This window comes from Helicoverpa armigera, chromosome 24, assembly GCF_030705265.1.
Source record: "Helicoverpa armigera isolate CAAS_96S chromosome 24, ASM3070526v1, whole genome shotgun sequence".
Lineage (NCBI taxonomy): Eukaryota > Metazoa > Arthropoda > Insecta > Lepidoptera > Noctuidae > Helicoverpa > Helicoverpa armigera.
Genome location: NC_087143.1, coordinates 8,543,255 through 8,556,527, shown reverse-complemented (window position 1 = coordinate 8,556,527; position 13,273 = coordinate 8,543,255). Strand labels below are relative to the sequence as shown.

General features: G+C 37.0%; 1 protein-coding gene across 2 annotated transcripts in view; it reads left to right on the top strand.

The window, feature by feature from the left end:
- Positions 1-5,793: 5,793 nt before the first annotated feature.
- Positions 5,794-13,273, top strand: part of LOC110371128 (uncharacterized) — a 34,549-nt gene continuing 27,069 nt past the window's right edge. The window contains exon 1 of one of the 2 annotated variants that reach the window (XM_021327241.3): positions 5,794-5,954. In XM_021327241.3, coding sequence (XP_021182916.3) covers positions 5,900-5,954 — 55 coding nt within the window. In that variant the 5' untranslated portion in view covers positions 5,794-5,899. The remainder of the gene's footprint in view (positions 5,955-13,273) is intronic. The other variant, XM_021327242.3, reaches the window with a different exon arrangement.

The window sequence follows — 13,273 nt, the reverse complement described above, 5'->3', positions numbered from 1 at the left end:
CAAACTCGTCCGGGGAGAAAATGGGATTTACGCCAAATGTCCGAGTTTAATTTAATGTTTGTCCGGGTTTGGCGAAATTCGAGAGGGTAGCCCTAGGCGTCGGCTGTTAAATTAATTGAAACCATTGAATAATGTAGTATCCTGATTGAAGATAACATCAATGTACTAACAACTAAAACAACTATAGGTAATGAAAATAGAACGAATAATGAATCTATTTAAGTACCTAGTAGTAAATAGTACGCTGAGACTTGTTTGTATATTTGGTATCTACTGATCCAATTGAAAAAAAAATAGATAAACTAGAAGACGAATTAATTGATATAATTCCCCTGCAAGAAAGCGGGCAATTTTCACCAGGGGATGCCGGGTTGGGAAAAGTTTGATAAATAATTTTCTTGCTCTGATAAATTCAAAAAATTGGGAAAAGCTGCCTATTTTTAACTCGCTTTAACTTCACTTGTAACTATGTATCTATGTATACATACATAGTTACAAGTGAAGTTAAATTAAGATTCAAAGAAAGTCTTGGAATCTTAATTTGACACACTTCCCGGTCTTTTAATTTTAATTTTTATCTATTTCGATTTTGTTAGATACAACAATGAATTTAATGGCTGACAATAACTAAACTATAGGAAATCCCTTCTATTCTATGTTATGAAAATACACTTAAATAGGTAGGGTATCTACATTTGTTGTCATTAACTTAAGGACAAACCTACAGGACAACAGGTTCCTGTTCATTTTAAACTTATTTGGGGATTTATTAAACATTTTAATTTAGTTGGAATAATAATAATAATCGACAGCTTTTAGAACAATATTATTGAGCAGCCAAACAATTTTCTTGATCAACTAAATTGTATTTAATCATTTGTTTGCACTACATGTACCGTACGTATTATTTCAATAAGGTACTAGATGCAAATATAATTTTATTTCGAATCAATTGAGTTAGGTATCATCTCAGCATCTATTGTAAGTATCGAATGATTCAAAGTCGCAAAACTAGATTCACGACTTTTCCAAAAATATCCATTCCATCTAAAAAAACCAATCCGGCATTTATATCTCTAGTCAAGTACGACAAACAGCGGCGAGATAGAACAAGAGTGATTGCGTGTAACGAAACCATAGCGCGTTCTAACTCGATCCCAACGCCATCTAGAGAGCTCTGTAGAGTGTGAAGAAAACTCTGTAGTTTTTTTTGTAACTATAAAAAAGTCATCATCGTCATCCATACCAAAATTTTATTTCAGGTCGGCGCAGCATGTTTTTTTCTTCCATATTCTTCTATCTGCCGTCATCTCCCAAGTACCTAACATTAATTCTTACCATATAATTATCTAACGTAACTACCTATGAAAAAAGTATTTTCATGAAATCTCATTCGCTGTGTTTTGTTTTTCTCTTAGAGAATTAATAATTAATGAAACAATTGATTTTTGTTGGAATGATACCTGCTATAACGAATATCCGACGGCATCGCTCTGTGAAAATAGTGCAATATTATCTGAGGCTTAAATCAGTCTGACATTTTCATTTAACAAATAGTTTTTAATCATTAGTTTGTACCTAACATTATGCATATGTACGTATCATTTGAATTACCTACGTACGTATCAGGTATCTTTAATCAGCATCAATCTTTTAACGAATGATTCAAAGCCGCAACACTTAATGCGCGACTTTGCCAAAAAATGATTAACGTAATGCAACGTAGTATGTTACGTCAACGTATGAATAGGAACCAACCTTGTTAGCGGCATGATAGTACAAGAGTGATTGCGTGTAACGAAACCATAGCGCGTTCTAACTCGATCCCAACGCCATCTAGAGAGCCTGAACACAACTCTGCAGCTTTGTTAATATAACATTATTATTTGTGTGTTTTGTTCTTCTCTTAGATTTGAAGATCTTTGATATGGATAATTAAAATAAGTAGCTCAATAAAATAGCAAGCGCATACCTACCTACGTAATTATAACATCTTTAACTTATTGACAATGACAATCGTTGATTGGTTACTTAAAACATAAAAATCATCTACCTACCTACGTAGTTTTAACGTCACAGATCCCGTCATGTAACAACAACGTTAATAATTATCAATAACTTTACCTACGTATATATGTATACTTACTGACATAATTATTATGTGATGCTTCCGCTAAAATCATTCGCACAGGCAAATAGCCTTGCCATCAAGGTTCCTTGCCAAGTTCAATGGCGATCCTGCCAAGGTCGACCTTCTACCAACCTTGCGTTGCGAACTGACCTTGCGTCGAGGACGCGGCCTTGGCCAAGGTCAATTTGCAAAAATCAAGCTTTTACACTAATTTTAAAAATTTCAGTTTGTAATTCAGAGCTTTAATTGAAGGAGTTACTGAAAAATTGTTAAAAAATAATTGTGACCTTGACTCAAGGTCACTGACGCTATTAGTCTACGTCACTTTTTGAAGAAATAGAAGTATCATGAGTTTTATTACTGACCTGCGCAATTTCAGATTGTGATGCAGCTACAGGCTACTATTTGTATCATCGTATACCTAGTAGGAAATAGAACAAAAAAAATGCTTGTCTGAAAGTTGTATAAAGCGACATCTATCCGATCATTGCAGTACTATCTGCTAACTCACCTTGTTTAGTTTTACTATTCCACACTAGATAGCATTTTCGTCCTCATCAATAGGCGCCTATTTTAATTTGTAAAACAAATTATTTAAAAAACTAGAATCATTAACAAATTGGTAATCATAGATTAGAATGAAACGGATTGTAAATTTTTTTTAGATGAGTAATGCTTATGTTATGTAGCCGCAGCCCTAGTCGCAGCCGCTGCCGACGTCAAACACACAGCACAGAATAGAACCTGCGGCGCTGAATCTGCCGAGCGTCGCCGTCGCGTCAGTACGAGTAGAGAGTCATGCTGTATGACTATCCAGACTATCTACCTGATAACCCTGTACGAGTCATACAGGGTTTCCTGTATAATGTTCAGTAAAAAATGTCCCTGCTGAAATATTTAAGTAGGGTTCTCGCACGTTTCTCGAGACAGCCTGGTGGCAGCCGAACTGACGGAAAGCGCGGAAGGTAAACTTCTCACCTGCGTAACGTTTATGTACCTATGTTACGGAACTCATCGAATATTATGAAGTCCATCCGCTAGTCACAGGATATCGGTAAAGATACGTCTATACAAAAAGCAATAGCACGCAGATATGCTACGAATTAAAGGTCTTCACACAATGTGGTGCAACATAGACAAGCGTTCAAATTGATACGTTTGTTCGCGGTTGCGTGCTGGTCTCGTATTGGCGTGACGTATATATGCGCAAAAGCAAACAATTGACTACTCCCGATAAACGATCTCCTACAGTGATGACGTTTAAAGCCGTGACACACCCTTTTGGCGCATGTGTCGCGCGTATGGTCTCGGTGGGTCACAGATGACGTTCAAAATCGTGACGCAGATTTTTAGTGTTCAGAATGAGTCGCGTGTATATTCTTGGTTTGGCTACGCCCTCGAAACCCGAGTGGATATTCACCAGTGGGAATGCGCTTTTATTGTGTATTCGAGTATCATCTGCCTAAGTTTTTCCCAACTTTTTCTTCTCAGCTTTCAGTCTATCCGGATTCAGCAAGTGCTGACCCGTTCTATCATCGGACCACTAGACGTACCTACTACAATGCACAAAACGATTTAGTAATACCCTTATTACGCGTCCAACTAAGGAGGGGAATTCCCTTCCAGAGTCTGTTTTTCCCCATAACTTGAGAGTTCAAATCAAAAGAGAACAGGATTCTTCTCTCTGACAAGCGTGCTCCATCTTAGGCCACATCGTCGCTTACCATAAAAAAAAAAAAAACTGAGTACGTTGGGTTTAATCCCAACCCAGTACCCAGATACCCGGGTGCCTGGTAGATCTCTTTACGGCCTAAACTAAGGAGATGATAAGCTAATTTCTGTTCAGGTTAATCAAAGGAATATTGCATATAGTATGTATGAACACTTGAATGGTCATAAAGAAACAGAAATGTACAGTCAACTTCAGGTCAGTGGTAACAGTTTTGTAGGAAAATCGTACTTATTACTATTGAGTTAAGGTGCATGACAGTTACCACCGATGTGCAGTCTACCGTACCTACATTGTACATGGCCTGTAAACACTACTTCGATATTTTCTCAGAAATTCATAAAATCATTTATTACTTCGGTTTATCATAATAATATTAAATGGATATAAAGTTAATGTCTGTGAATTCTATTTATGACCTTTTGTATTTTTCTGACTGCTGCATTGCTAACAATTCAAGGACGGAATTAAACTTAATGTTGCATTTTATGTCAGATTACATAAGGTTACATGATAGTCACAGATAGGTAGTAGCTCTATGTTATATAGTGGTACTCAGCATCTTGTTAGACTGAAGATCTTTCTACTGACATATGTGTAGTCAGGTAAAACTGCCTTGTTGGTCTAGCTGTCGCAAGTGCAGCTGCTGTGCACGAGGTTTCGGATTCAATTCCCGGGTCGGGCCGAAATCGCTTAGTGGGTTTTAGATACTTACACAAAGCATCCCAGAGTTGGAAGTTGGCGGTGTTGCGTGCCTGAGAAGACACGTAAGACCCCGAATGTTACTCAGTACGGTCGTTGCTACAATTCCACGTCAGAGGCCGTCAGGTGGATTTGAGAAAACTCGGACACCAGGGCTAGCTAGGTGATTAAACCTGCAGCTCGCTAGATAAGAAGAAGAAGCACCTGGTTTGACTGAAACTGTTAATGCTGACATGTGTGTAGGTTAGTAATAGATAGGCAGACGCTGAACCTACCGGTGCTCGTGAAAGAGTTACTGCGGGCCTGGCACAGAAAGGGCTCCAGAAAAAAAAACCGTTGGTTTACTCACTAAAACTCTGGTATTCACTCCTGCTACCACAGTCAGATCATCAGGTAATTCCCCAGTTCAAAATAGATAGATGGTAGAATTCTTTAATATTTTAATTAAGTGCCTACTGAAATCGCATTCTACTGAAGTAAACGCTCTGAGTCATATTTTTGTAAATATTTTCTTAACATCAGGGTATGAGAGGTGAAGAAATATAATATGCCCTGCGCAGTTGGCTAATCTCCTTACATGAGTACAGCCACCGTAGCCGATATTCGGCTAGGAGGACATCATCAATTAGTCCCAAAGTGCGGGTTGGTGATTTGACTCATTCAGCTTCCAAACACAAGAAAGGCCAAATTACCCTCACTATTAAATCAGCCTTCTACCGTCCATTGATTAAATATTGTTACTGTTACAGCCTTTTTATCGTCCCACTGCTGGGCACAGGCCTCCTCTCACACGGAGAAGGATTGAGCATTAATCACCACGCTTGCTCAATGCGGGTTGGTGATTTCAGATTATATAGTCCAGGCTTCCTCAAGATGTTTTCCTTCACCTTTTTATCAGCCATTGGTGTCCATGATATTCTTAGAAAGTACATACGAACTTAGAAAAGTTGCATTGGTACTTGCCTGACCTGGAATCGAACCCACGCCCTCATACTCGAGAGGTTGGTTCCTTACCCACTAGGCCACCACGACTTTTTTAATAAATACTACTCAGGTCAAAAATTGTAATGTTAAAAGTCCATGGGACCGACTGCCCCGTCATCCACGGTTATAATACAAAAACATCCAAAAAACACAAAACCCTGCACCACATGTATTTTTAAACATCAAAAGCCAACGAAATGGATGCACGCCCTTACGTCACCGTTATCAATGTGTTTACTGTTTGACTCGGGCTCACCAGTTCCCCTTCACACGCGATCGCGAACGGACGTGCGCTGGCTAAATTAAGTCGTATTGTTTTACACCGGTATGAGATTGTGATTAATAAATAAACTATGAGGTTATTAATATTTTGTGCTGTGTTATTTGCGGTGGGCGGCGCTGTTAAAGGTAATGTCAAATATATAATTAAGTGTCAAAGTTGATACGTCTTTTCAAGTTTACGGCGTGCGGTTACGTTTTTGATTTGTGGAAATTCCTTTAGAAAAGTTTCAGTAACGAAAGTTGGGTTATTTATATAGTCTAATTATATGTATTCGTGTGTGTTGTGGTTTCGTATAATGACAGATAATTTATTTTGAGACAGTTTTAATGACCAGATAATATTATGTGTAAAGTAAGCATTGTTGTGTTTTAACTTGAAAACAAATTAAGTACTTAGATGTTGTCGAAAAGTTTCAAAACTCGGAAAAGTTTTACAGGATGTCAAGAAATACCTATATATTTCTCAATATTGTAAAATTAGTCACAGTTTTTATTGTGTTTTTGGCAAGATTATAGAATTCCTTTAATAGATTGATAACATACCTACTATGTACAGATAATAATATGACGTTTATCTGTCTTATCAGTGATAACAGTTTGTTTTTAATTTATCGTTCTTTGTGTATTTTGGATGCCATGTTAGTCTAGTGGTTTGAATGCAACTGGTGACCGTGAGGTCCAAGATTTGACGCCCAGGGTGGGTAAATTTGAAAATATACCTAGGTTGGTACTTACCCACCAAGAATTTGCGATTGCAGTTAATTCTAGGTTGTCTTTTGTTGCCTCCTCTCTAACAATAAAAGAAAAACAATAAAAAACATGCTTAAATACTACATACAACTCTATTACGAACCCATCAATAAAACTAGCTTCCGTCTTCCGCTGTTGCCCGCGCGTCCCGTGGGAACTACATACTTCAGGCACCCGGATAGAAATGTAACCTATTACCTACGAAGTAACATTATTAATCCGTTCCAAGCCTTTATAATTAAATAGACTGTTTAACACTTAAATAATTCTTAAATCTGAGGAGTAGGTCGTAACGGAGGTTAGCGAGTTCAAACAAACAAACAAATTTTTTTCAGGTTGTTGTAAGCGAAATTTTGTCCTGTTGTCATGTATTTCCCCCGTTTAATGATTGTTTAATAATAATTGGTTGAACATTACTGAAAAGTCAAAAACAAAAGTATAAGTAGGTAACAAAGTAAAGTGTTATCATATTTACTCAAAGTAGAAGTTTTCCTTATAATGTTTCCTTTAACATGGAAACTCTCATTTCAGTTCAAACGTTTTGTTATTAGTAGCTACGAATTAATACCTATTTCCATTATTTTACATTAGGTACCTACATTTACTAAAACACAAAGAATAGCTGATAGCAAATCTACTTAAGCCCAAATTCATGTACAAAATAAACGGCAGACACTGTTTAGTATGAATTTTCAGGTTCAATTTTCAAAGAAAACAGTTGTTTCAAGAAAAACTTTTATGCTGTCAGGGATCTTAGCAACATAGGTGGGGGAAGGTTAGGTAGATGATATTTTAGACAAATTAAATTGCTTAGTAAAGTTTAATAAAGTCCTCTATTGTTAATAGTTTAAGTATTTGTTGTGCAATAAAATAACATTATTACTACCAACTACCGATACAAGTAAATAAAACTTATGTGTAAGTACATGTACATGTGTTTATCGTAATCTGACAATTAATTTATGACCTTAACACCCTGTGTTAAGACTGTATTTTCTTATCTAAGGCGTGATAGACCAGACATAATAAAGCAGCATTGGGTATCAAGTAGCTATACAATACTATGGAAAACTTAGACAATCCTTTAATTTTTCCGTTACTTAAAAAATACTAGCTCTATGTCTGAGGTTTCAGCTTCGTCTCGGGGGAAATACTGTCCATACCTGGATAAAAAATAGTCGATATTATTCGGGAATCTTACTTCGGGTAACTTTCTAACAGTGAAAGAATTTTTCAGATCAGTTCAGTAGTTTCGGAGTATTTAGAGAACAAACAAAAAAGTGTTAGATCTCTTTCATGAAAGGTTAAACATAGATACCCACATGGAAGATTTGTGATGGATTTTAGAGTTGATAAGTTGGTCTTAATTAGAATGGTCTCATAGAATTTGTACACTTATGACAAAATATTGCCGAAACCTATGGGTGCAGTATATTATGTACTTGTTTATATAGAATAGAATAATTCTTACAGATGAGACTGATTTCCACTATGCCTAAATGCAAATACAAATCCAAATCTATTGAAATAACCATTACCCATACATACGTGAATCTTTGAGCTGCCTTGGTCTAGTTACTGGTAGTTCAGAAGTTTGTGGTCGTGCGGTCTCGGGTTCGATGACTAATGCTAGTCTGCTTATTAACCGCATACTGCAGAATATATTAAGTTCTAAAATACAGAATCTTATGTTTTGGACGATGTAGATATTTTAACGACATTTTAAATGAAATAGGTGTGTAGGATTTCCGTGTAGGAACGAGCTTTTTGATTCAGCTTTTTAATTACTGATAAAATATTATTTTTTGGCACTGAAAATGAAAGAAAATCAAAATATGTAGCATCACAACCTTATCTACTTTCGTGAACACATTGACTTTTCAGGAAGAAAAGGCAGTTATTGTTAACTACAAGTGCCATTTTGCAAAATCATATTACTAATATACTGAGCCACTTAATTAGGGAACCTAGAAAATGCATTAATTTGCAAGTGTAGATAAACTCTTCCTCAATACGTTAGGTTATCTATAGAGATAGGTTTAGTAGTTGAGCTGCCGTCATTAGGTGACAGGTCACAGGTTCAAATCGCAGCAATATTGTTCGAATTCTACTGATAACTTGCATTAGTAGGAAAGTTTTTGTTCATAACACATACTTAGTACTAACGTTGTCGTTTGCTAGCTTCGGTCGGGGTTTCACTCGCATTCTAAGGAAACTTCCTGGTTTCTGGTACCTATGATAAATAAATAATTTAAAAAAGTTAAAAGTTAAAAATCTTTGATGCATATAAAAATAGATAAAAAAATCGCATTTTTACCTAGGAAAGAGCATTGGCTTCTGTAGGGAGTAGTCAAAAGCCAGTAAGTCTGACACCAGTTTAACCAAGGGGTATTGGATTGCCCGGGTAACTGGATTGAGGAAGACAGATAGGCAGTCGCTTCTTGTAAAACACTGATACTCAGCCGCATCCTGTTAGATTGGTAGCCGACCCCAAAATATTTGGGAAAAGGCTTGGGAGATGATGATGTTAAAGCGAGTAGATCATGTCACACATTTGTATGCTTCCCATTCACATTCAGTTTCCCATTCTCAGTTTGGCTACTAATGATACACGTCGAAACAGGTTTTCAGTATGATGTCACGATGATGGATAGACCCACTGGACTACAAGCGAGTTGTCACGTACACACAATTATTTTGATACAGTTTTAGGAGACCGATTGGTCTATGATTAAGGGTATATTATTAGATCTGTATACTGAGAGTTAGGAACGTTTGTTTGACAAAGTTGACATGCTTACGGCTTAGCTATAAGATACCTTGTAAAATATGCCAATAGTGTGCCAAAGAAATTGCGAATTTTTCACCTTCATTCTTTTCCGCGATGGTGTGGAGCCTAAGTGGCATAAACTTGGGTGTCTTCGATCCTGTTAAATTCCATATTTCATTCTTAGATCAACTGGCTAACCAGATTTCAGGAATTGTTCTTAAAATATCTTAAGATTATTCGAGAGATTTCTCGACTGATACTTATTTGTTTGAAAAAGAAAATCCAAAGATTTTCCTAAGTGTTCTCTTCGAACAATTCCCTATAAATAATTTTGTTCAACTTTATGTTGTTGTTGAAAAGATGGTCAGTCACACGTGTAAAATGTACTGGTATTTAACTGCATCCGGTTAAAATGAAAGCCAGAACCAACAAATTCGTGACAATAGAGGTAGTTATGTACAAATCTCTGACAATACGCAATACGTGTATGAAAACAAATTTTAGTGGTATGAAAACAATACCATTGTTGGTCATTTATATAATTTTACTTATAAGCTAAAGAATTTGCTACTTGATAACCGTAATATCGGGAACTACTGGTCCGATTTGAGAAATTCTTTCAGTGTTAGATAGGCTGTTTATCGGGGAAAGATCATTCTTCTTCTTCTTGCTCTGTTCCCAAGTCATTTGGGGTCGGTGCAATATATCTGTCTTTTTCTTCCATACCTCTCTGTCAGACGTATTATCGGAGAAAGTTATTGGCTACTATTTATCCAGGTGCGGGGAACAGTTCATATGGGACAATGGCTATTTAAAATATAAGTTTGATTCCTAGGTGTTCATTCGGTTTTATCACAAAACGTGGTCACATGTTTCTAACCTCGTTATATGCAAAATTACCGGATATGACTTATTAAACCAATCTTCAATTATAGAGATGGCGGTGTTGACAGTAGTTTTACCGCTACACTATTTTGACCTCTATCGTACATTTAATTTTTAATTACATGCCGATGCACTGTGTGATGGCTTGCGTGAATAGTATGCAAGTAACGTTGCAGTAGGTATAAAACTAGAGACCTACTATTAATTCACCCACATAAGCTTAGAGGTTTTTTGGAATCTCATCTGCCGTGCTACTTCTAGTCTAACCAGATGCAGCTGAGTATCAGTGTTTTACATGAACCGACTGCCTATCTGACCTCCTTATCCAAATAACGTGGGCAATCCGATAACCCTTGGTAAGTGGTCGTAAGGCTTTCAGGCTTCTGACTACCCGTAACGACCGCCAAAGATGTTCAAAAGTGCTAGTCCAAAGTGAAAATTTAAAATTCTTAATGATGTGCATTGTCTAATGGAGAAAGAATATTCTATTTTTGCAGATTGTGCGTCATCTGACAATGTCATTTAAGTGCATACAGATTATAGGTCCTTGCACGACCGACTTATGTGAGAAGCACCACTTAATTAACATACTTTTTATGCTACATCTACAGTAATATAATGAAGAGGAAAGATTTGATTGTTTGTTAACATGTATAGGATCGAAACTATTTGAGCGATTAGAAAAATCCTATCACTGTTGAGAAGCTACATTATCCCCGGTGGACATAGGCTATATTTTATCCCGGTACGGGCAGTAGTTGCCACGGGACGCGGGTGAAACCGCGGGAAAACGACTAGTGTTTTATAATACATGTTTCAAACGTGTGCGTGATTCAAACAAAAACAAACTAAATAGGCCTAGGTCGGGTTTCAGAACTATACCTAATAATAGGGAGTTGAATTACATTTTGCAATATTTTGTTTTGTTTAAGGTTGTATTACGTAGGAGCTAGACTAAAAGCAAGCCTATACGTATACGAATTGAGAACCTCGTTTTGAATTGATGACCTTCTTTCTGGGAAGTCGGTCCCACTCAGTGTGGGTTGGGGTCCCGGCTGTCATTGAACATCCTTGGCAGTTGTAAGGGTAGTCAGAAGCCAGTAAGTCTGACACCAGTCTAACCAAGGGTACCAGGCCACCAGGCAACCCAATACGGTTGCCCGGGTAACTGGGTTGAGGGGGTCAGATAGGCAGTCGCTCCTTGTAAAGCACTGGTACTCAGCTACATTCGGTTAGACTGGAAGCCGACAAGGATGTTTTTGGGAAGTCGGTTAAAAACGAATGGAAATTGAGAACACAATCTTACTCTAGAGTTCTCTGGATGCAAGTAAGGTAAACAACTGCTTATTTATAGACATAAAGATGAGGGGTTTACCGAAGCAGTTAGTGTCAACACGCAGTTAAGATAAACACTACCGTTACCAGATAACTGATATCTAAACAGTGTTCTCGGAACTGATTCACTAACTTTGTTTGAACGCATGTTCATCACGTGGTTTAGTAATGTACTAGCTTATACTGCGGGTTTTCCCGTGTAATAGGGAAAGCTATAGGTAATATTGCCCGAGATGCTATTTATCTTCGTACTGAATATCATAATATTAACTAGTTGAAACTCCATTTTTTCGTAAGTCCATGTGTCAAACGCGTGAATAAGGTATTCTTCTTCTTCTTTGTCGCGAAAGTGTAAGAAAAAAACCGCTCGTTTAAGGTTTTGTATTAGGAAGATATAAATGAAGTCAGGGAGGGCCAAATAAGAAAAAAATGGGTTTCGTGGAACTCTTTTCCACAATAAGTTGGTAAGTGTTGTTACGACTAATTTCGTAAAAACCAACATTCAAAACTATTTAAAGTAGAACAACAAAATTTTCGTGGAAATACGGAGTCACCAATCATTGGAAAACTAAGTTGGGTAACAGGCTTACAAACGTATTTCTAACTAAAATTAAAATAAGCCTATGTGTTTAATAATATAGCTTATAACAAATACCGCAATAACATACACAAATAGGCTACTTTTTATCAATTTGCGGAAATTAGTTTCCTCAGGACACGGCCTAAAACCGCAAGCGGTTAAATATTTCAGTAATAAAATTCAGACGGTCAAAATAACATTCAATAAGTAGGTTTTATTTACATAGTATTTACATTAATTTAAAAAATAAAAATAAACTTATATGTACAACTTAAAACTAATATAAAATAATAAAACAATAAGTTAATAATTATCAATGTTGGATAAACACGAAGTCATGATGACCCAGTGGGTAAAGAACCAACTACTACTTTCTAAGTATATCTTAGATACCAATGGCTGTGTTTCGGTTGGCACGTTAAACTGTAGGTCCCGGCTGTCATTGAACATTCTTGGCAGTCGTTACGGGTAGTCAGAAGCCAGTAAGTCTGACACCAGTCTCACCAAGGGGTATTGGGTTGCCCGGGTAACTGGGTTGAGGTGGTCAGATAGGCAGTCGCTTCTTGTAAAGCACTGGTACTCAGCTACATTCGGTTAGACCGGAAGCCGACCCCAACATAGTTGGAAAAAAACCGGCCAAGTGCGAGTCGGACTCGTGCACGAAGGGTTCCGTAAATTACAGTTAAATCAACCTATCTCAAAAACTATAAGAGATACTTTGATCAAACCAAAAATCGTTGAAAGAGTTAATTAGCATGCATCACCTCTATTTTTTTTAGAATTTTATACCCCGTAGTTATAAAAATAGAGGGGGGGGGGACATACTTTTTACGACTTTGAGAGCTGATATCTCAAAAACCGTTCACTTTAAGAAAAATGTTTTTTAGAAAACTTTATATCATTTTAAAAGACCTTTCCATTGATACCCCACACGGGTATGTACATCGAAAAAAAAAATTTCATCCCTCAGTTACATGTATGGGGGGCCCCACCCCCAATTCTTTTTTTTACTATTTAGTGTCATATTTTTGTAGCGGTTCATACAACACATATTCCCATCAAATTTCATCACTGTAGTACTTATAGTTTCCGAGTAAATCGGCTGTGACAGACGGACAGACGGAC